At 40.2% G+C, this 23,644-nt stretch overlaps 1 protein-coding gene across 3 annotated transcripts; it reads right to left on the bottom strand.

Moving 5' to 3' along the window:
• Positions 1–1,213: 1,213 nt before the first annotated feature.
• Positions 1,214–17,202, bottom strand: LOC127572531 (cysteine dioxygenase type 1-like). 3 transcript variants are annotated; one of them, XM_052019898.1, is made up of 5 exons: positions 16,988–17,202; positions 9,263–9,340; positions 7,168–7,322; positions 4,569–4,738; positions 1,214–1,831 (listed from the first exon to the last, which is right to left on the bottom strand). In XM_052019898.1, exons 1-5 carry the CDS (start codon positions 17,155–17,157, stop codon positions 1,802–1,804), a joined length of 603 nt encoding a protein of 200 aa, XP_051875858.1. In that variant the 5' UTR covers positions 17,158–17,202; the 3' UTR covers positions 1,214–1,801. The 3 variants fall into 3 exon arrangements, with proteins under 3 accessions (XP_051875858.1, XP_051875859.1, XP_051875860.1); XM_052019899.1 differs by lacking the exon at positions 16,988–17,202 and adding an exon at positions 16,323–16,396; XM_052019900.1 differs by lacking the exon at positions 16,988–17,202 and adding an exon at positions 16,036–16,144.
• Positions 17,203–23,644: the final 6,442 nt, after the last annotated feature.

Below are 23,644 nucleotides of genomic sequence, written 5' to 3'. Positions count from 1 at the left end.
AGTGGTGTTTCACAGGGATCAGTGCTGGGACCTCCGTTTGTGATATGATTTGTACAAAAATATAGGTGGACTGATTAGCAAGTTTAAAACAACACAAATACTGGTGGCGTTGTGGATAGTGAAAAAGGTTGTCAAAAGATACAGCCAGATATAGCTCAGTTGGAGATATGGGCAGAGAAGTGGTAGATGGAGTTTAATCTGGAGAAGTGGGAGGTGTTACACCGAGAGTTCAAATGCAAGGGGAAAGCAAACAATAAATGGCAGGATCCTCAGGAGCACTGATGTACACAGGGTCTTGGAGTGCACGTCTACAGCTCCCTGAGAGGCCACACATGTAGATAGGGTGGTAAAGGTGGTGCACAGCATGCTTCCCTTCAAATCAGTTGGAGCATTGAATATAAAAGTCAGTCATTTTGCATCTGTACCAAACTTTGATTAGGACACATTTTGAGCACTGTATGCAGGGAATGAAGGGATATTGACCATCTGCAGGCAGATGGCATTAGTTTAATTTGGTTTCATGATTGGCACAGACATCATGGGCCAAAGGACCTGCTCTTGTGCTGTATGTTCTATGATAATGAAATTCACCATGGCCTTCAGCAGCATATTCTATGGCCACGTGGAAAAGTGTTCAAAGATTGTAACCTCAAACCAAGCATGAAGCTCCTTGTCCACCAGTGATCCCTGCCCTCCTGTATGCTTCTGAACTAACAACAGCAGAGACCCAAAAGCAGAGAAACCACCAACATTACAAAATTCTTCAAATCCACTGGAAGGACAAGTGAGTCAACATTACCATTCTCTCTCAGGCCAACATCTGCAGCATTGTCCCCAATTACACTCAAGTCAGCAGCAATTCCAACTGACTTGCAGGAATCCTTGGCCCATAATGGTTCAAATGAAGGAGTATCTGTGATGGTATTGAGAGCACACAAAATCCCAGCTTAAATGGTAGGAGCATACCATATCCTCACATACCAGTCCAGCTGAGCATCTCCTGCCCTATTTGTCACAATGTCTGCAGCTCCCACATTGGCCTTAACCACATCAAAACCCACAGAGTTAGAGTGGAAGCAAGTCATTCCTTAATCCTTCTCGATGAAGCACCTTGACCTGTAGTGTTAATTCTGTTACTCTCTCCATAAGTTACACCAACATGGACATTATAGTCATTCCAGATGTAAAAATGAATGTTCTTTGCATACAGGCATTTCACAAATTCAGTTTATTGAAGTAATATCCCAATGAAAATTGTTTTTTTCCCCCATTATATGTACAGACATTTTTAAAATCACTTCAGACTAATAAAAATCACTACATTTATACCTCGTCTTGTTACAGGAAAATATATTGTTTACATTTTTTAGTATCATATTTACAATGCACCAGTATCTATATCAAGTCTCCAAATGCCAAAGAATGATTGTGGCACTTTATTTTAGAATTGAAGATTACAATAGTACAGTAAATACTGATATTTAGCTAGCATTAAGAGGACAACCTTCAGATAAATGGCACATTTTGTCACAGGTGAAAAAGTTTATTGAAGCACTCAAATAAAGCTGATTGAAAGTTAAAGTGCCAACTAAATGAAACCGCAGCACTGCCTCTATTAAGATAATTCATATTTGCATAATCAGCCAATCTAAAAACATTTAGCCTGACAATTAAGTATTTAATTTTGCAACATTAAAACGACATTTTTATCCTTCCCTTCAAAGCACGAGGACATTCAATTTCATGCCAGCATTACATTGGCATCTCAAATTCCAGCAAGGTGGTGTTGCAATTGAATAAATTAGTTGTTTTCTTGAGAAACAGCATTTGCCTGCAAGTCAAAAATCAAAATTAGGCAGTGAAAGCATTAATAAATGCAAATTATTTTCTTTTCATTGTGTCAGTGGTTCCAATCAGCCAATAATGGCTTTGGAGGTCTTGACCTTCTGCACACCCACCCCCCGAGATGTCCCAAAGATCACATGCCGACATGTCTATCTGACTGCTGTCACGAGAGTCCAGATGCATTTTGCCTCATGTAAACCTGAGGTGCAAATGCAAAGTGCAACCATATTCATGTAACTGGGGTTTTTGGCCCAATGGGAAAAGACCAGTGTTTTAGTTTTAATATTTTTAATGAGTGTTTTAAAATATACTGTTTTTGTATTTTTAATTTATTTTAAATGAAGCCCATGAGCTTTTTTTAAAAAAGTCTCCAACAATCATGTTGAAAAACTCAAGCCCTTTATAGCTGGGGCACAAGAGTGGTGGCCAACTTGTTTGGCTGTGTCCAGGAAGGCTAGAGTCAAGTACAGGCCATGGCCCAAATTCAGCATGATGTCTAATACAAACCAACTTCAAGTCATTCTCCTACAAAAACCATGGAGTTTAAACATGGGAGGCAAGTCCATTGCCAAAGGTCTTTTGAGAAAGAGGGTTGGGAGAATTCAAGAGGTATTTGATAGTCACACAGCCTACATTAATGAATAATCCAAATTTTAGAGGTTTGGCCAGACCATAAGGCAGTTTGATATTCAGCAGGTTACAATCCACAATAAGTGAAAGATTCCAAAGCTCTTAATGTGGCAAATTTAGTCCCTTTAAAAAAAATCAATTCAGCAGCAACCTGTGCTCAGGTCTAATTTTAAGATAAGACAAGATTTCTTTTAGTCACATATGCATTAAAACACAATGAAATGCATCTTTTGCATAGAGTGTTCTGGGGGCAGCCAGCAAGTGTCACCACACTCCTGGCACCAACAATAGCATGCCCACAACTCCCAATTTGTTTGTCTTTGGACTGTGGGAGAAAACTGGAGCACCCGGAGGAAACCCACACAGACACAGGGAGAACGTACAAACTCCTTACAGACAGCGGCTGGAATTGAACCCAGGTTGCTGGCACTGTAATAGCTATGCACTAACTGCTACATCACCTGTGGGAAAAGTCGTCTTGTGAATCATTCTGTGAAAGCATTAAAGTTAAACACTGGAGAAAAAAAGCCAGAAAGGGGCCTTGCTGTTGTATAATGGGTGCAGCATAGTTGATAAACCAAAAAACTAATTGATATGTGAAGAGATGTTTCAAAGTCCCTGGTTTATAAATAGAAAGTATTATAGACTTTGGGTGGTGAAAAGATGCTTTGCATTCCCCCTCCCCCCACTGGCATGTTTTCTGATTACTCCTTCACAACTGCAGAAAAAACAGTGAGTACATTGTACTATTGAAGATTTAGTAGTAAATAATTTAGGTCTGCTGACTACAGGGACAAGTCAAATTTGCAGGAACAAACAATTAGTGAACAATTCTCCGCTAGCGTCAGATCTTCTGCTTTATCTGCATGCAAAAATACAACATCACTCCACTCCCTTACAAGGAGGCCATACTCAAGTACTTATTTGATTAAATTATGGTGTCCCAGAGACCTCAATATGTAGCATAAGCAGCAACACAGGTTGGTAAATAACTAGGAACAAACAATTAAATTAACATGACATCAAGATTACAAATTAATAGAAAACTGTAGGTTGTTAAAGCTGCATGTTCTCTTGTCCCTCACCCTTTCCATAAGCAACTAGAACTTCTAGTATAGATTAATTTGTAATGAAACAGACAACTGGCAACTATTGTTACACAGTCTACAAAAATAAAATGTGCAGCTTTTGTCCCCTGACTGAACAGTCTCCACAAATTAATGGAAGCTATAAAGTCTGCTTATCCATAAAAATCCAAATGTGCCAAGACTACACAACAATGCCTTTTCTAACAAGAGTTAAATAACCTTATTTCTAATTAAATTAGTGAGATCTTGTATTGAAAATGAACAATTTATGGAGAAAAATGCAGCTGGCTAAAGATTATTGCTAGATCTTTAAGTTCATACTCCACACTACTGCTGGATAACACAGCTACCAAGTTTGGAGGGGGAGAAAAGCGTTGGGAGTTTTTAAAAAAGATTTATTCACAGAAACAATGAACAAAATCAACTAGCTAAATTCCCAATGAGTTAGGTTTTGATGTTTCTTTCCCTGAAGACCAAATCCATTGTCATTTCTTACCACAATTGTTCTTAACCAGCAAGTGTGTTTACATATAAAACCTTCAAACAAATAAGAAATCTTCAAAGCAGACTCCTTTAGGAACAATTGCTTAAAAAAAGCAGTTATCACCCAAAGTTCCACAAATTCAAATGTACATTTTTTCCCCCCAAAGGATACAGAGGTCTCAGTGAGGGATTTAACAAAATGGATTACTTTTGCCAAATCTAAAGCTTGGTCTTAATTTTACACACTTTAAGTTGTATAAATGCAGTAATTTCAATGTAGAGCTCCTTAGCTCAGGAGTAGACCATTTTAAATGTGCTCAGCAAGTCACTATATTCAAAAAAAGTGAGCAAACTTCAGCAAAGTAAACTTATATCCAAGCTTTTGTTTTTAAAAATCAGGTTTTGCTTTACATCAGGATTACTTGTGTCAGTGCAAATGGACAAGAAATTCTATTCAAAATTTCATCTTATACTGGGCACTATTTTTGCCCAATTAAACTAGAAAACAATGTTTTTACTTACAAGAGGAACTCTCTCTCCATATTTGCTGGTGAAAGTAACTCTCACTTTCTTTTTATGTCCACTTCTTTCATCAAAGCAGTGGCAAGAATCAAAGGGAGGAACATACAAGTGAAGGCTGACAGCCACCTCTGTGTGACTCACATTTTCGACTCTGTGCACTCCAATTGAATCTATTTAAAAAAAGTATTTGATCAGATGCATTACCAATGGAAATCACCTAATTTACTTCAGATCCTGAAACAAAACATACAGCTTCTGTGTTCATTTTGAGCATATCAGAAGGATATTTTCAAGTCTTTCTACTTTATAATAAAACTCAGACATGATTTTTCCAAGAATCTCAAGTTGAGAAAAAAAACTAAAATGGAATCTCAATGTTCAATTATCAATGGTAGATTTTGACAAAACCATTAAAACTGATGTCATACAATTTAGGGAGGGGAAAAGTGAGAGATATGCAAGCATAACTGATGTCAATACAGGAAAGAAAATACAGCAGTAGTTAAATGGGATTGGAAAAGTAATATTAGCAGCAAAGTTTTGAATGCTCACATTTAGAGTGGCAAGTCGACATTTCCCAAAGCATCAGCTTCAGCAATAGGCAAGTCAGGGTAGGAACACAGATCCAGATGAAGTTGGTGGGCAGGAAAACAAAATATGATATTAAGGACAAATGACTGATCTTAATCTCTATTTAATTGGAGAAGGTGTCAGCACATTGGTCAAACAGCCTAACAACCGAAGGTAATTGGGGAGTTGCTAAGGTGATAAGTAAGAGCTGGATATCATCAGTGCACTTGTGGAAGATGGCATCAAATCCAAGGATACTGCTGTCAAGGGGCACATGTAGACTAGAAAAAGAGATTCTGATGGAGGGAAGATAAACCATTGCAAGAGATTCACTGGGAATAGCTGAATAGTCAAGAATAGAACAAAATAGGGGCAATTTCATTCAGTGGATAAGAGGAATTAAATGAAGATTGTTTAATCAATTGCTTCAAAGGTTGCAGGCAGGTAGAAGAATGAGAAAGTTGTTAAATACTTGCAATTTTCTGTAGTTTATCAATCTGTAGCAAATGGTTAAATAAAATGCACCAATTATAACAACAACAGACTAGAACCAGCCACACACACATTGTACCAAGTACATTTGATATTAGTCCAACCATTCAAATGAAGATGAAAACAGAACAGTGAATTGAGATTGTTCTTTTTAAATGATACTGGTGAAGAAGTATTAGCCATGGTTCAGCTGGGCAGCAATCCTACCTCTGAATCACAAGGTTTTATGCAGTCAAATAACGATGAGCTGGAATAAAGGAAGGGGATAGAGAGCCTAGTGGCATGGTGTCATGACAACAACTTTTCCTGCAATGTCAGCAAAACAAAAGAGCTGGTCATTGACTTCAGGAAGGGGGTCAGTGCACACGCTCCTGTTTACATCAGTGCTGAGGTTGCGAGGGTGGAGCGCTTCAAGTTCCTAGGAGTGAACATCACCACAGCCTGTTCTGGTTCAAACATGTAGATACCATGACAAAGAAAGAGCACTAGTGGTTCTACTTCATGAGGCTAAAGAAATTTGTCATGTTCCCTTTGACCCACACCAATTTTTAAATCAATGCACCACAGAAAGTATCCTATCCAGTATGGCAACTGCTCTGCTTGAAACTGCAGAGTTGTGGACAACAGCTCAAGCACATCACAGAAAACAGCCTCCCCACCATGGACACTGTCTACACTTCTCGCTGCCTCGGTAAAGCAGTCAATGTAATCAAAGACCCCACCCACCCTGGACATTCTTCTCTCCCCACCCCGTCCCCCCAATCAGGCAGAAGATACAAAACCCTGAAAGCACGTACCTCAGGCTCAAGGACAGCTTCTACTGAACTGTTAAGACTATTGAACAGGTTCCTAGTACAATAAGATGGACTCTTGACCTCACAGTTTACCTTATTATGTCCTTGCACCTTATTGTCTATCTGCGCTGCACTTTCTCTGTAACTGCAACACTTTATTCTACATTCTATTATTATTTTTGCCTTGTACTACCTCAATGCACTGCTGAAATGAAATTATCCATATGGATGGCATGCAAAACAGTTTTTCACTGTACCTCAGTATGTGTGACAATAATAATCCAATTCAATTCAACGAACACAAAATCTAGGCTGGTAATCAGAGGTGCCTTGTTAAATAGAGGCCCTCACCTTCCCTCTCAAGTGGATAGAAAATATCCCATTGCTGCAGTTCACAGGGAAGGGGAATTATCAGCGATATCTGTGTCAATATTTATCTCTTAGTCAACATCACTAAAACAGGATATTTGTGAGAGCTTGCCACACACATTTCCTATTTTGAAGTAGCAACTTCAATTCAAGAGGACAACTGACTCAAACTATTTGGGATGTCCTATACTTAGGACACTAAAATTGCATGCATGTCTTTGGAAGAATTAGAATTGCACTTATTTTCCATTGGCATTCCAAATGAAGTTAGAACAAGGGTTGTCACAGGAAACTTGGTAAACATGGATCATCAACTGAAAATTCAATCTATAATCAATATTTCCTTTAGGTTTATTTAAGCATGGAAACCTTACCATTGATATAAGTACACTGGTTTTCTTGAAGGATGGTCTCTTTTTTCTTGGTCAGTTCTTTTTTTCCTTCACCAGGCCAATTGAAGATTGTTTCCTTTAACTGTCCCTGAAGCATTTTTAAGAAGCAGTGGGAATCAGCATGATCATGGATGCTGCTACAGTGGGGAAAAACAAGAAAAAAAGTCAAGACCACACAATTTTCTTTCGCTTTTGAGCACAAGTAAGGACACTTGACAACAGCATGGACATCCACTTAAAGTTAAAGACAGAATAATATATTTTAAATGGTAGAAAATGCTCGCCCAAAGAGACTGAATCCATGTGCATAGATCACTATAATGTTACGGGCAGGTATAGAAAATCATCAGAAGGCCTAATGGAACATTAGCTATAGAGGACTAGTGGACAAAGCTAGAAATTATGCCACAGAGAAAGAAAGTTAGTGCATCCCCATGTTATGGTCATTCAAGTAATGGAAATTCATCCTTACGGAATTCACAAATCACTTCCAAAACATTTGCGATAAGGGATAAAGATTCACTCTAATAGAATTTATGTGAGAGAAAAAACTAAATAAACAAAGTGTGAAAAAAGTGACAAGATCATGTCTTTTTTTTGTCATGGATTCACACTATGTAAAATTGCAATACAGATCATTTTCTAGAAATGCAACCACATCAGCACCCCCCCACCCCCCCAGTAATGTGGGGTGTATCTTTGATAAACTGACTGGGAAAAGTACCAGTTGGACAAAACCCAGAGTATTGCAGGCAGTTTCAGGCACCATAGCCTGGTAGAAATAAATTGGTTTTGTAGCAAATGCACCATATGTTTAGCAGAAGGATACCTGGACACTACAGGTTAAATTACAGGAAGAGATGGCGGAAACTAGATGGGAATTTACTGGAAAGAAAATTAGGGGGTTTGAAGTTCAATACCTTTTGAGGAAGTGATAAGAGCAAGCAAATTAATTCTGATCATTAGGGAAATATAGGACTAAATTACAATGAAGTTAAGGAATAGCTGTATTGAGGGTGATAAGAAATTTGAAACTCTTCCAAGAATTAGCAATTAGTGTTAGGTTATTGGGCAGTGTCAAATTCTAGATTGCCAATATCTTTGGTTTACAATAATCTAAGACATAAGATAGAAACAAGATACGATTTACATCAGGGTTAAGCCATATAATAAATCTCAGAACTGACTCAAGGGTTTGCCATGATTCTAGAAATTTAAAGCAGGTTGCATCTTAATCAATAGTAATTAATAATGGTTAAGTGTGTGTTAATATGAGAACACATTAATATCAAACACTGGAATGCCAGCACTGCTGCAAAGTAGAGCAAATCCATGCCCATCATAACAGATGTATGTGGAGAGAATACTTCCTATTGAAGACTTCAGAACTTGGGGTCACTGTTTAAAATTAAAAAGTCACCCATTTAAAACACAAGCAGTAAAGTTTTATCTCAGAGGAGTTTGAGTCTATAGGAACTTGTCCTCAATGAGTGTTGAATATATAGACACTGATAAGTGGGTGTATTGTTACTGCAACTAGGCAGGAATGAAAACTGGAGGTTACTATTACATCATATTAAATGGTGGAGCATAGTTGAGGAACCAAGTGGCCTCCTCCTGCTCCGAGCTGATATGTTCACATTCTTTGAAAAGACAGAAAGAAAGAATCCCTAGACGCATATTTGTACATCTTTTCTAGAGTCCACTGGATCAGAAAGGAGGTCACTAGCCAACCAAACCACTCAGGCCACTTTTCCAAAGTATTAATTTTCTTGTGACTGAATTTCAAATATTAGGAGAGGAAATGCATGCTAAAAGCGATAAATACATTTCTGCTGATCTTTGTAATTATAATTTCAATCTAGCATTCAAATTGTTCCTTTCTTAAATTAGTTGGAAGTTATAAATATTATTAGAATCAATCTTTATACATGTTGTTAAGATCAGTAATAAGTTTCTTGTAAGCATACTTTGTCTTTTGTCTATTTAAAATTACAAACAGAAAGCAGTAGAAGAGCCACAACTGATGAAATATTAGTACAAGGAAAGCCTTGGATAAATTAGTTAAACATCTCACCTGCCGTGGCCTTCACCCCAGCACAGTATCATCAAGTTAAACTTTCCATTTCCTTCATCAACAAGATTTCTAGTGTACCTGCAAAAAAGAGGAACCATAGGAGGTCCAGTTATGGTGCAAGTACCAAAGATCCAAATTGTGCAAATATATTTTCCTATCAGGGAAGCATAACAGATAATGGTGATCTATTGGTAATCTTTTGAGTTAGGCTCAACTATCATAATTTTAGGTTCGATATACATGATCAAGAAACTACATTAGCCAGAATCTTGGCGTTAAAATATGAAAGCTGAAAGTCTCGATGGGAGTCTCAAGTTTTAACTAAAATAGAGGAATACACTTTGGGATTTACTTCAAACATTGGTAAAACAGATGCCAACACAATTTCTCATACTAGTGCTTTAAACTGCAATGGGGAAAGTACACCAAATCTCTTCCAGAATATCAATTAAAAATATATTTCAATATGGACAAGTAATCTGATGCATTTTCAGAGGAAGAATAAGGATAAATGAATCTAAATGAGGCAGAGAGAAAAAGGATAGATAAGTTAATAAGCATAGCAACAGGAGTGAATAAGGCTAAATTTTATGAAGAAACAAACATCAGATTTCACTTCTAGAAGAACGTTGGGATGTTCAACTTGCCCACAGTTCTGGACTCAGTATTACAAAAGAAAATAGAGACACTATGGAAAGTCAAATACAATTCACATGGATGACAGTGGGAGGATATACTCGTACAAAGAAGCCGAATACATTGGGGAACTTGTCTCACCCTCAAAGGATCACCTCTTAGGAACTCAGGGAGCAATTAGAATGTAGAATTTGCCACCACAGCAGTTGACGTGGCAAATAGAATATGGTGCCATTAAAGGAAACCTGATGATGAAAATAAGGAACAAAATAGAAAGATGTTGATAGATGTGAAAATTTGGGAGGAGACATCTATAGAAGATGTCAGAATAGAATAAGTCAGGCCTCCCTGCCTGCTTGGGGATCCACTCTACACATTTGTACCCCATTAGTAAGAGTAGGGAGGCCATGCTACAACTGCAAAGAGCTTCAGCAATACCTTGGGAGGACTATATAATTGCATTGGAGGCAATTCAGAAAAAATTAAACCTGCATAAAGAAGAATCACAATGTTTATTCCTAGGAAGAACTGTCTCATGACAAAAATTGAACAGATTGGGCCTGGATTAGAAATGTAGAAGAAAACTTTTATTTTGCTTATTTAATTTTGGAACAAGGGTGTTGTTTACAGAGCCAACACTTATTGCACATCACTAACTGCCCTTGAGACGATGGATGGTTGAACCATTATAATCCTGCTGGTGAAGGTACTACCACAGTACTGTTGGGTGAGTAGTACTAGGATTAAGAAACGGTGATATATTTTTCCGCAAGTCAGGCTGGTGTGCAACTTAGAGGGAACCTGCTGGTGGTGCCTTTCAAGTCTTTAACCTTCTTGAGTGGTTGAGATCGCAGATTTGGAGATGCTGTTGGAGAAGCAAAATGAGCAACAGTGCATTTTGTAGAATACACAATCTACAACAACTGTGTACCAGTGATGGAGGAAATGAATATTTAGGGTGGTAAATGGGTCCCAATCAAACAGGCAGTTTTGTCCCAGACAGTCTTCAATGTAGAGTGTTGCTATTGCCACACTCATTCATGCGAGTGGAGTGTATTCCATCATGCCTTTGATTTGGGCCTTACAAATGGTGGAAAAAGTGTTTCAGTGATCTTATGGAATCAAAAGATCACAAGGGGGCTTGACATGATCATTACTGTGTGATAATTATCCCTTCGGGGGAAGTTTAGAATTAGGGAAAATAAGTTTCAGAATAAGAGGTCACCCATTTTAGACACAGACAAGGAATTTCTTCCAAGAAATTCTTTTGAATTTGCTAACCCAGAGATCTCCAGAGGCTATTGAGGACTATATTCAGGGCTGAGGTAGACATTTTGCTTTCAACAGTGGATGGAGGATTAGATTATGGGGAACACAGTAAGGTGCAGTTAAGGCCAAGGTCAGATCAATCATGGCAGAACAGACTCCAGTGGCTGTATGACCAACTCCTGTTTCTATTTGTTGTGCGCAGAGATTTCTGGAGCCAAAGAATCCTTGACCATCGTTCAGCTGGAGAATTGGGATAAAACAGAAGATGCTGGGAGATACCCAGCAGGTTAAGCAGAATTTGTGGAGAGAGAAAGTTTGAAGGTTTCAGGTTTGATACAGAGATTAGCCAAGGTTATTTTGTCACCATCTTGGATTACATGACTGACATTTAACAGCAGTTATTCAGGCATTACAAAGTGGGTAGGACGGCACATCATAAAATATGCTAGCATAAACCACCAGCATACTTATGACATGCCCGACTGAAATGGTGGTTCCAACTTTTGTCAGAACAAAGCATCAGTAACTTGTAATTTGCCTTCTTTGCAATCAGTGTGCACAAACATAGCGTAGTCAGCTTCAAGGCAATGACTTCCAGTTATCACCCCAAGCCATTTAAATTACCGTACAATGGTAACCACTTTCAACTATACGGCAAGATCCTAGTCCACCGATCTTCCAAAACTTTAAATGCAAGATATCAATGGCTCACTTCAAATTCTCTTGAAGGTATCTGGCTGAAGAGACTGGCTTGCCAACAACATTGAAATCCATCCCCTCAATTATATTTCTGTTTATTCTTCCTTTGTGATTTGTGTCTAACAATAGATTAGGGATGTACAGATTACTTAGCTTACTTTTAAAGGTTGAAATTAAAAATTTCAGTGTCAATTCAAACTCTAGTGGGAAAACGTAAGCAACTAAAACCATGCCACAAGGAAAAGTCAGAATTATTTAACTTTATTGAATTATTTGATTATACTATCAGGAAAGTTAGACAGGGGCAATGTAGTGCAAGCTTTTCATGGATTTTCAAAATGGCTTCAACAATGAACCAGACTAAAAACTTGCAACTAATTGAAAAGCAAATAAACTAAAAATACTGGATCTGAAATAAAAACAGAAAATGATGGAAATATTCAGCAAGTCTGTACTGCAAGAGTTAATGTTTCAGATTGATAACCTTTCTGATGACCTGCTGAGCACTTTCAGCTTTTTCTGTTTTTATTTCACATTTCCAGCATCTGACACTTTGTTCTCCTCTGGTGTCAATTTGTGATTATGTACCCATCCTACATATTTTTCATTTAGGGCACACAGCGAAAACACAAGACTTCTTTATGAATGCTGAAGAACCTGTTGTACAATTCTAGTCATTGTTTGAAGTCCAGCATTTGCTACAGTTTGCTCATGTTTTGCCAATTTGGCAAAAGTGGAACTTTGTACACTTGGTAGGTGGGGAAGCTCAGGATTATCACCATAACATGCAGCACAATTGACTTCAGCATGTCCTTCCCTTTGTACCAATCCTGGTGTGTGCTAGAATTAATATTGCATTCTTCCAGCCTTGTGAAAAATCCAACCAGATTGCCTTCAGCTATATAAGAGAAAAGACCATCGGAGTTTTATTAAAAATTAAAAGCATGTGGTTGTCTAGAAACCAGACAGCTAATCAGGACCAGGTCTTGGATCAAGCTTGGAGGTATTCAAAGAGATGGAGTGGGGAGGTTTGATGGTTGCACCCAAAACAAATCGTCACTTGAAACAAAAGAATCTGAGATTCAAAATATCTTTTTTTTAAAATAGTCCAGAACAGAATCACGCAAGACTAGACTTGCACAGAATCATCCCTTGCCAAAGGGAAAATAAACAAAAGTTGAGAGCAAAACAAACTACAGTAAATCTACTGCTACCTGGTTAACATTTCATGTATGGTTTCGTTAAAAGTACAAAATGAGCCCCTTAAGGGTAAATTAATTGAAGATAGAATGGAGGGAATAAAAGGCATCAAGAACCAGAGGTGTCAGAGATACATTCAGTAATATATGAACTGCACTGCAACCGTTAAGACAACTGTTTAGAAATAGTGCACAAAAAGCTCTGTGCATTGTACAACAGCAAGACTCAATTCTAACCATAAAGAACCAGAGAAATACAAAGGGAAGAGCTTCATCACAATCTTCCAGTTTCTTCACCACCTATTCTCATCCCAATTTAAATTCTTATACCAGAGCTTTGGATTGAGGTGTCATGCCAGGTTAAATGTTCACATATGCCGATTAGCAGCATCGAGGGGTGGGGATGATAATGCTAGTTTTCCTTTCTTAATGTTTCCTGAAACATTTCTCAAGCACAGAGATTGGCAGATATCCTTGAATGATTCCTCGCTCAGATCCAAAGTCCGGAGAACAGATAACCAAAGCAAAGGAGGTCAATTATTGGAATAGCTGAATAAGCTGTAATTAATCTTCTTGCAGAAGAGCAACTAGTAGGCCCTGAAGCCACAGCTTTAGCCTTCCATTTCTAGCTGCAAGACCCCCTCAAAGATGACCCAAAACATACCAATCAAATTTTGAAAATAGGTGGCCTCAGGAAATTGCGGTCCAAATATACTTCAGTTCCATTCCTTTTGCCTCATGCCCAGCCTACAAGCAGGGCAGGAAAATACTGGGTTTCATTCTTAATGTACCATAACAAGTGTGACAGGCAGAGTTACTTTCTTTGGGGCCATGGTGGTGGGGATGCAAGGAGGAAACAAAACAGTTAAAAAATAGATACACTTGATACTCCACTTAACCAGCCAGAATAACACTGGCACGATGGCTCAATCCAAAGCTCTGGTATAAGAATTTAAATTGGGATGAAAACATATGGGGTCTTTGTTTAAACAAAATGGTTAACTACTCCGTGCACTTGCAAAACAATAATTGTTCGATCTGACCTGGTAATTTAGTAGTAAATTCTGTGCAACTTTTGTGAATGCTGCCCAAATAAAGTGGAGAAAACTTAACTTGGGGGTGAGATTAAAACTCCAAGCACTGAATGATCTGGAAATTCAAAACTTGATTAGAAGCAATTAAAAAGAAAACAATCATACAGAGCTCTAGAAATGTATTTGCTCTCAGATAACTTTATGAATCTTCTTGCTTTCTCCATATTCAATGGATGGCCAAAAGGGACAATTATGGATTCCACTTCAACCAATTGTTCCTCATCAAACATTCCATGATTTAATAGACCCACAAACTTCCTAGTACAAGCCTCTAGATTAATTCACGAGCATTAATAGAATTTCCTTCTGTGGCTCAATGAACAGCATCTTTGTCTGAGTCAGCATATTGTGTCCTAAAGATTCGAGTGCAAAAATATAAATTGGTGCCAGTAATTAAGTGTTGCAATGTTGAGCTGCCAGCTTTCAGACATTAAAACCACACATCTTGGGTAGATGAGACAAATACAGAATAGCAGGGATCTGTCCAGGTACAAAGTTAAAATCCAATCTTAACCTGACCACAGTCAGTCTGAGTGAGTTTGTCTCCCCAACCCCACAGACACTACACTGCAGATTCTACCAAAGCTGGAGTCATTTGCATAAAAGCAGGAAAGACAGACCAACTTGATCCAAACCCAAATGTTTTAGCAGAACATACAATGAGTTGGGTTCAGGTTAAACAGAACAGTAGAGCTCAGTACAGGCCCTTTGGCCCACAATGTTATGCCAACCTGTACTAACCTACTCTATGATCAATCTAACCCTTCCTTCCTACACAGCCCATAACCCTCCATTTTTCTTATCACCATGTGCCTATCCAAGAGTCTTTTAAATGTTGCTATTGTTTCAGCCTCTACCATCCCCAGCAGTGCATTCCATGCACCCACCACTCTAAAAAAAACTACCTCTGACATCTCCCCTAAAGTTTCCTCCTCTGACCTTAAACTGGTGTCCTCTGCTATTGGCCATTGCTGCCCTGAGGAAAAGGTGCTGGCTGTCCACTATCTATGCCTCTCATAATCTTGTACACCTCTATCAAGTTGCCTCTCATCCTGCATCACTCCAAAGAGAAAAGCCCTAGCTCACTCAACCCTTCCTCATAAGTCATGCTCCCAAATCCAGGCAGCATCCTGGTAAATCTCCTCTGCATCCTCTCTCTCTTTCTCAAGCTTCCACGTCCTTCCTATAATGAGGCGACCAGAACTGAACACAATACTCTAAGTGCGGTCTAACCAGAGTTTAGTTGAGTCGAAGGTCCCATCAGCTAGAATTGGGTAGCAGGCTTCCACCAAAGTCTATATTTTGTTAGTCAAACAGTGCTGCTTTCACTGCTCTTTCTGGGAACTGTGTTCAAATTGGATGCCACATTCCTGTATTGCAAGTGTCTACATATCAGAACTGCTTCATTGTCTTCACTTTGAGACTTACTGCTTTTCTTGACAATGTTAAAGAAGTTGAAAGTCATCAACACAGAAACCTCAATCATTTCTTCAGCAGATTTCCCCCAACTCAAGTATTTTCACCATTTTTTTAAAAACTTAACATTTCCAGCAGTGTATGGATTTGATTTGAACATCTCCATCAGGTATCCATCAACAACTTTAAAAATAACCTCATTTCTGTCAGTATTTACAAGTGAAATGATCATTAAAACTCTTTACCACAGAAACTGTGTACTTTGAAGTCTCTTCAGTTTATAATCAAATACCTATATTTGAATTAATATTAAATTTAAAGAGCAAGCCAAAATGGAGAAATTTAGTTGATAAATTAATCTTAAATTAATTCAAGCCAACTCTTTTTTGCAATAATTATACTACGTGTTCATTTCCCTTCTTCTACGAGCTGTCAATGGAGCAATATGTATCAAACTCACCGCAAACTTGACAGTTAAATTAGCAGAGCTAACTAATAATGCAGTAAAAAGAATATCCTTCTCACTAGAACTGTTGTTCACACAATTTACAGTAAATAAGTACTTCACGAAAATGGCTGCTAAAGATTGCAGAATGGGATCAAAAGTTACAAAAGGCAAGTAGAATCAAAACCCTTTAACGCTTCTTGACCACATTGCAATACACGTTTTTGTTTTAAATTGGGCTTGTATTTCTTATCGCCTTGTTAAACATTTTCCATATGTTTTGAACCGTTTCCATAGCGTGCCGGCAGGTTGAAGAGAAGGTTCCACCCTCGTGAAATTCTATTTTGCAGTAGTCTCCCATGGTCTCAGTTCGAGCTGCAAGTGCGATAGGTTACCAAGAACAAGGCAGTAACGTATTAGCAATTCAAAACAGATACGTTCCACAAATACCACAGCACAAGTTTTTTTTAAAAAGAAAGCAGCAACTCGACTTTGGCAGCTCTGACCAGAGTGAACGTTAACAAATTCCATCAACATAAAAGCTGTTAGAAATTAATGGAACATAACATTTATGAAATTTTTAAAAACAATGAAAGGGATAAATAAGAGGCACCTATTATAAATAAGAGCAGTTATATTTCATGAGTGACAATTTCAAAATCATAGGCATCAAACTTTAAGTTCTAATATTCAGCCACCAGCTGACGAAATTTGCACAACTACATAAAAGAACCTTCCAAGTGGTCCCAGTGGCCCGACCTACGTTGCCTACAACTAACAAGGCCTTTCCAGCCGCTTTACTCCCCACTAGGCTAACACCACACGGGTTAAAGCTTTCCTCATTGTCTACTAGTTTCAGTCGCTGCTTGTGCACAACGCGAACCATCCCTCGACGCAGCGCCAACGATCAGTCCTTTATCTGCGGTGCAGCATACGGAGCTCACATCTCACCCGGCCAATCCCTCACCTGTACTGGTCAAATTTGGCATACTTCAGCCACTCATGGGAGTTGCTTTGGTAGGATTCCAACAAAGCCTGCACTTCGTCCACATCGACCTTATCATCAGCGAAAATCCGGTGCAAAGCCTGAATTACATCCTCCAGGCTCTGAGGTTTCGGCATTTCTGTCCGCTCCATAATCACTACTTCTCTACTGCAGCACCACAAACCAAACAACCTTCCCCCGGCCGGCAGCGGCTAACGCCAGCTATTTATAGAGTCGATTAAAGCGCCGGGGAAGGACCAACGGTGACTCAAGGGGGAACTTAAATGACGTTCCCTGAACAGTTTATGTTTTTCAGCTTTGTAATATAACGCGCTGAACTGTTGGAAGCAGATATATAATATACTTGCGAACAGTCAAATATAATGAACAGTTATCTTACTTGGCTAAGTTAATCAATAACTTGAACATAATTGCCCCCTTTAGTTTGCGATGAAAGATTTTACCATGTTCCAGATGTAATAAGATCCTTCGGGTATGATTTACACGAGGGAGGTGGATGTTTACTTTCTTCATACATGGGATAGGGGTATGATTACTGGGGGTCGCGTTCCTAATCGCCCCGGGAAGGTGACGATGAGCCACTTTCTGCATCCGCTGCAATCCTCGTGGTGACAGGACTTCGACTATATGACACAAAAATGCAATGGCTAACTTCAACGGGCACCTCGGAAACTGGAGCAAGAACCGAAAATGCTGGAAACACTCAGCAGGTCAGGCAGCATCCGTGGAAGGAGAAATAGTTAACGTGAATCGTTTCTGCTTTTGTTTTAGATTTCCAGCACCCTGCAGTTTTACTTCGGAAACTGGGGTGCAGCCGATAATTTCGCTAGATACTATTATTTTGTAGGCTTTTGCATGATAGGGTTGGGGTAATCCTAGATATTGGAGCATATGCGCCAACGTGGATAGAAGAAGTTTTACCCATTGGCTTGGCGCTGAAGTGACCATGCCTGGTGGAAATTCTGCCCTTTGAGAAATTGGGCCGTGCAATTTCAAACACTTCAGGTCTGTTGATGTTTTTCAGCATCAGTCACGTTCGTGAAGAAATCATCAAATGCACAGCGTTAATCTCTGCCAACCTTCAGAAAGTGTAGAAATAAAGTAGAATAAATGACTTTTGTTTATTGAGATAAGATCTGATATCTTTATTAGTCACATGTACATCGAAATGCACAGTGAAATGCATCTTTTGCGTGGAGTGTTCTGGGGGCAGCTCGCAAGTGTCACCACGCTTCCAGCGCCAACATAGCATGCCCACAACTTCCTAACCCATACGTCTTTGGAATGTGGGAAGAAACTGGAGCACCCGGAGGAAACCCACGCAGACACGGGGAGAACATACAAACTCCTTACAGACAGTGACGGGAATTGAACCTGGGTCGCTGGCACTGTAAAAGCATTATGCTGACCGCTACAATAAAAGGAGCAAACCCCACATCAATTAAAGGGCCCTATTAATGTACGTTTTGTCTCTATGCCCCTGCCTAGGATTCCAAATGCTGCACCTACATGTTGCACCATTGCTGGGTCTCACATTCCACACTGTCTACACACAACAAGATCTGACATGAAATAACAGAAAGCGAAGTAGTTCACTCCAAAACCAGGGTCTTGAATCTAAACAAAGGCAACTACGAAAGTACAAAGAGTGACTTGGCTTTGTTGGGGCACTTCATTGAAAAGAGTGATGCCAATTAGGCAATGGCGAACACAAGGAACGAATGTGGGAAGGGCGATAGTTATCTGAAGCAAAAATGTAAAAAGAAATGGAATCAACCATCACTTAGAAAAGTTAAGGATAGTATTATATCCAAAGAGGAGTCATATAAAGTTGCCAGAAAAAAATAGTAAGCCTGATGATTGGGAATTATTCAGAATTCTGCAAAAATAGACCAAAAGATTGATTAAGAGATTACAAATAGAGGATGAGAGCAAAGTTACAAGGAACATAACGGCAGACTGTAAAGTTTCTACAAACAAATAAAACAATGTAGATTGGTGGAGACAAATGTGGATCTATAACAGTCAGAAATGGGGAGCAAAGAAGTGACAGAGCAATTAAGCAAGTACTTGGGTTGTCTTCATGGGAGAGGACACAAACAGCTTGCTCAGCAATACTAGGGAACAAGAATGAAAGGAACTAAAGGAATTTATTATTAGTGGAAAAAAAAAGTTCTGTGGAAATTAATTGGATTGGAAGCTGACAAGTCCTTAGGGCCCAATAATCTGCATCCCAGAATATTGTGAGGGACTCTGTCTTTCCCTCTCGTTGTCTTGGTGTAGCAGCCGGCATAATCAAAGACCCCACCCACCCAGGACATGCTCTCTTCTCTCCTCTTCCATCGGGTAGAAGATACAGGAGCCTGAGGGCACGTACCACCAGACTTAAGGACAGCTTCCACCCCACTGTGATAAGACTATTGAATGGTTGCCTTATACAAAGAGATGGACTATGACCTCACGATCTACCTTGTTGTGACCTTGCACCTTATTGCACTGCACTTTCTTTGTAGCTGTGACACTTTACTCTGTACTTTTATTGTTTTTACCTGTACTACATCAATGCACTCTGTACTAACTGAATGTAACTGCACTGTGTAATGAATTGACCTGTACGATCGGTTTGTAAGACAAGTTTTTCACTGTACCTCGGTACAAGTGACAATAATAAACCAATGCCAATACCATGGGAACAGTGGGTGCATTGGTTGTAATCTTCCAAAATTCTATAGACAATGGCACAGTTCCTGCAGACTGGTCAGGCAGCATCTATGGAGGGACATAAACAGTCGACGTTTCGGGTCAAGACCCTTCATCAGGAAAGGAAGTGGGCAGAAGCCAGAATAAGAAGGTCAGGAGAGGGGCACAGGCTGGCAGATGATAGGCGAATCCAGGTGAAGGTAGGTGGGTGGGGGAGGGGGAAATGTAAGAAGCTGAGAGGTGATAAGTAGAAGAGGCAAAGGGCTGAAGAAGAAGGAATCCAGTAGGAGAGGGTAATAGACCATGGAATAAAGGGAAGGAGGTGGGGAATAGATGGGCAGGTCATGAGGGTGGGGGAAGGGGAAAAAGAGGGGGTGAGTGGCCCACAGGAATGAGGGAAGACAAAGGGGGGAGGAGGAAGGTAAAAAAGGAGGGCAGAAGAGGGGAGGGGTTACCAGAAGTTAGAGAAATCGATGTTGAGGCCGTCAGGTTGGAGACTCCCAAGGCGGAATATGAGGGGTTGTTCCTCCAACTTTCACCATAAGTGGGTTTGTGTACAGGAGAAAGGATGTTTTGCCATATTATACAGGGTTTTGATCAAGTTGCTGAAGATATTTGAGGAGATGGATTGCTTGCCAGACATCAAGAGATGGAAGACAGCAGAAGTAGAGTACTGGAATGAAGAATAAGCTATGATCATATAGAATGGCAGAGCAGGCAAAATGAGACTGTGTTTCACAGTAGTGTGTATTCTCTCGCGGCGTGGGAGTCGATCTGTGAGTACGATTTCTGAGAGGGGGCAGGTAAGTGGAGAAGAGGGTGTGAAGACAAGTTGCCACCTCCCCTATTTATGGTGTTATACTGTGGCTACCGTAGAGAGGTTTTTTTTAAAGCTGCATCCAATTCCTATGCTTCCTTGTGGCAAAGTTGCAACAGTGGTGATCCCTGCTGGGAGCCACAGTGGTCATACTTTAATCTAATAATCAGGGCAAAAACCATCCCAATGATTTTTAAAAGTAAATCTTCACAATTTAGTGATTTTTTTTGGAAAGCTGGGGATTGGAGGGGGGTGGGTCCTCAATTAGAGGTTGCTACAAAACACAGCTCCCTTTGAACAATCAGATGGGGATGGAATTTTATTTCAGGACACCAGTGATGTCTAGAAGAGTCTAGTTAAAAAGAGATAAAAGTATTATCATATTCCCATTGCAACAGAACTTCAGAAAATAATAAACATAATTATGTACAAATACACTGTTTCCTTTTAGAACATAGAACAGTACAGCACAGTATGGGCCCTTCAACCCACGATGTTGTGCCGACTTATATAAACCTACTCCATGGTCAATCTAACTCTTCCCTCCTACACAGCCCATAACCCTCCATTTTTCTTACAGCCATGTGGCTATCCAAGCTATTGTATCGGCCTCAACCACCACCCCTGGCAGTGGGTTCCAGGCACCCACCACTCTCTGTGTAAAAAAAACCTACCTCCCCTAAACTTTCCTCCATTCACCTTAAACGGATGTCCTCTGGTATTGGCCATTGCCACCCTGGGAAAAAGGTGGTGGCTGTCCACTCTATCTATCCCTCTCTTAACCTTATACATCTCTATCAAGTCGCCTCTCATCCTCCATCACTCCAAAAAGAAAAGCCCTCGCTCGCTTGACCTTTCCTCATAGGACATGTTCTCTAATCCAGGCAGCATTCTTGTACTCCTCTGCACCCTCTCTAAAGCTTCCACGTCCTTCCTATAATGAGGCAACCAGAACTGAACACAGTACTCCAAGTGTGATCTAACCAGAGTTTTGTAGAGCTGTAATATTACCTCACTGCTCTTGAATTCAATCCCCCGACTAATGAAGGCCAGCACACCATATGCCTTATTAACCACCCTATCAACTTGTGCAGCAACTTTGAGGGATCTATGGACTTGGACTCCAAGATCCCTCTATTCCTCCATACTGCTAAGAATCCTGCCATTAACCTTGTACTCTGCTTTCAAGTTTGACCTTCCAAAGTGTATCACTTCACACTTTTCCAGATTGAACTCCATCTGCCACCACCCAACTCTGCATCCTGTCTATGTCCTGTTGTAACCTACAACAACCTTCTACACTATCCACAACACCTCCAACTTTCATGTCATCTCCAAACTTACTAACCCACCCCTCCACTTCCTCATCCAAGTCATTTATAAAAATCACAGAGCAGGGGCCTCAGAACAGATCCTGCAGAACACCACTATTCACTGACCTCCAGGCAGAATACCCTCCATCTACTACCACCCTCTGCCTTCTGTGGGCAAGCCAATTCCAAATCCACGCAGCCAAGTCTCCATGGATCCCATGCCTCATGACTTTATGGATGAGCCTACCATGGGGAACCTTATCAAACACCTTACTAAAATCCATATACACCACATCCATCGCACTACCTTCATCAATTTGTTTTGTCACCTCCTCAAAAAGCTCGATTTGGTGCATGAGGCATAACCTGCCCCACACAAAGCCATGCTGACTATCCCTAATAAGACTATGCTTCTCCAAATGCTCATAAATCCTGTCCCTAAGAATCGTCTCCAATAGCTTACCCACCACTGATGCAAGACTGGTCTATAATTCCCAGGATTATCCCTATTACCTTTTTTGAACAAGGGAACAACATTAGACATCCTCCAATCCTCTGGTACCACTCCAATGGCCAGGGAGGATACAAGTATCATCGGCAATGCCCCAGCAATCACTTCCCTCACTTTCTGCAGTAACCTGGGGTATATCCAGTCCAGTCCCAGGGACTTATCTATCCTAATGTTTTTCAGAAGCTCCAACACTAACTCTTTCTTAACCTCAACATGTTCCAGCACATTAGCCTGTTCTATGCAGACCTAACATCCATCAAAGTCCCTCTCCCTGGTGAACACTGAAGCAAAGTATTCATTAAGAACCTCCCCTACCTCCTCCACCTCCAGGCGCATGTTTCTCCCTTTATCCCTGAGCAGTCCTCCCCTCACTCTAGTCATCCCCTGTTCTTCATGTACATGTAGAATGCCTTGGGATTTTCCTTAATCCTATTCGCAAAGGCCTTCTCATGCAAGTGGTCCCTAACCAATCTCCACATTTCTGCTGTGCATTTCCCTGAGAACATCTGTTCCCAATTTACGCTCCCATTCTTGCCTAATACCATCCTAATTAGCCCTCCCCCAATTAAATACTTTCCCCTATCATCTGCTACTATCCTTGTCCATGGCTATGCTAAAGGTCACCCACTGAGAGGTCTGTTACCTGACCAGGTTCATTGTCTAGTACTAGATCCAGAATGGCCTCTCCTCTAGTTGGCCTGTCCACGTACTGTGTCAGGAATCCTTCCTGGACACACCAAACAAATTCTGCCCCATCTAAACCTTTTGCACTAAGGAGGTGCCAATCAATATTAGGGAAGTTGAAGCCACCCACAACAACAACCCTGTTATTTTTGCACCTTTCCAAAATCTGCCTACTCATCCGCTCCTCAGTATACCGGTGGCTACTGGGGGGCCTATAGAATACTCCCATTAGAGTGATCGCTCCCTTGCTGTTTCTGACTTCCACCACACTGATACAGTAGACAATCCCTCCATGACATCCTCCCTTTTTGCAGCTGTGGTACTATCCCTGATTAGTAATGCCAGTCCACCCCCCCCCCCCACCTTTTACCTCCCTCCCTATCCCATTTGAACCCCAGGACATCACTCACCCAATCCTGCCCTTGTGACAGCCAAGTCACTGTAATGGCCACAACATTGTAATTCCATGTACTGATCCATGCTCTAAGTTCATCGCCCTTATTCTTAATACTTCTTGCATTAAAGTAAACACATTTCAATCCATCCAACTGACTGTATTTATGCCCTATCCACTGCCTATCCCTCCTCACAGT

Source organism: Pristis pectinata, chromosome 7 (assembly GCF_009764475.1).
Source record: "Pristis pectinata isolate sPriPec2 chromosome 7, sPriPec2.1.pri, whole genome shotgun sequence".
In the NCBI taxonomy this organism is placed as follows: Eukaryota; Metazoa; Chordata; class Chondrichthyes; order Rhinopristiformes; family Pristidae; genus Pristis; species Pristis pectinata.
This window is presented reverse-complemented; position numbering and strand designations above follow the sequence as displayed.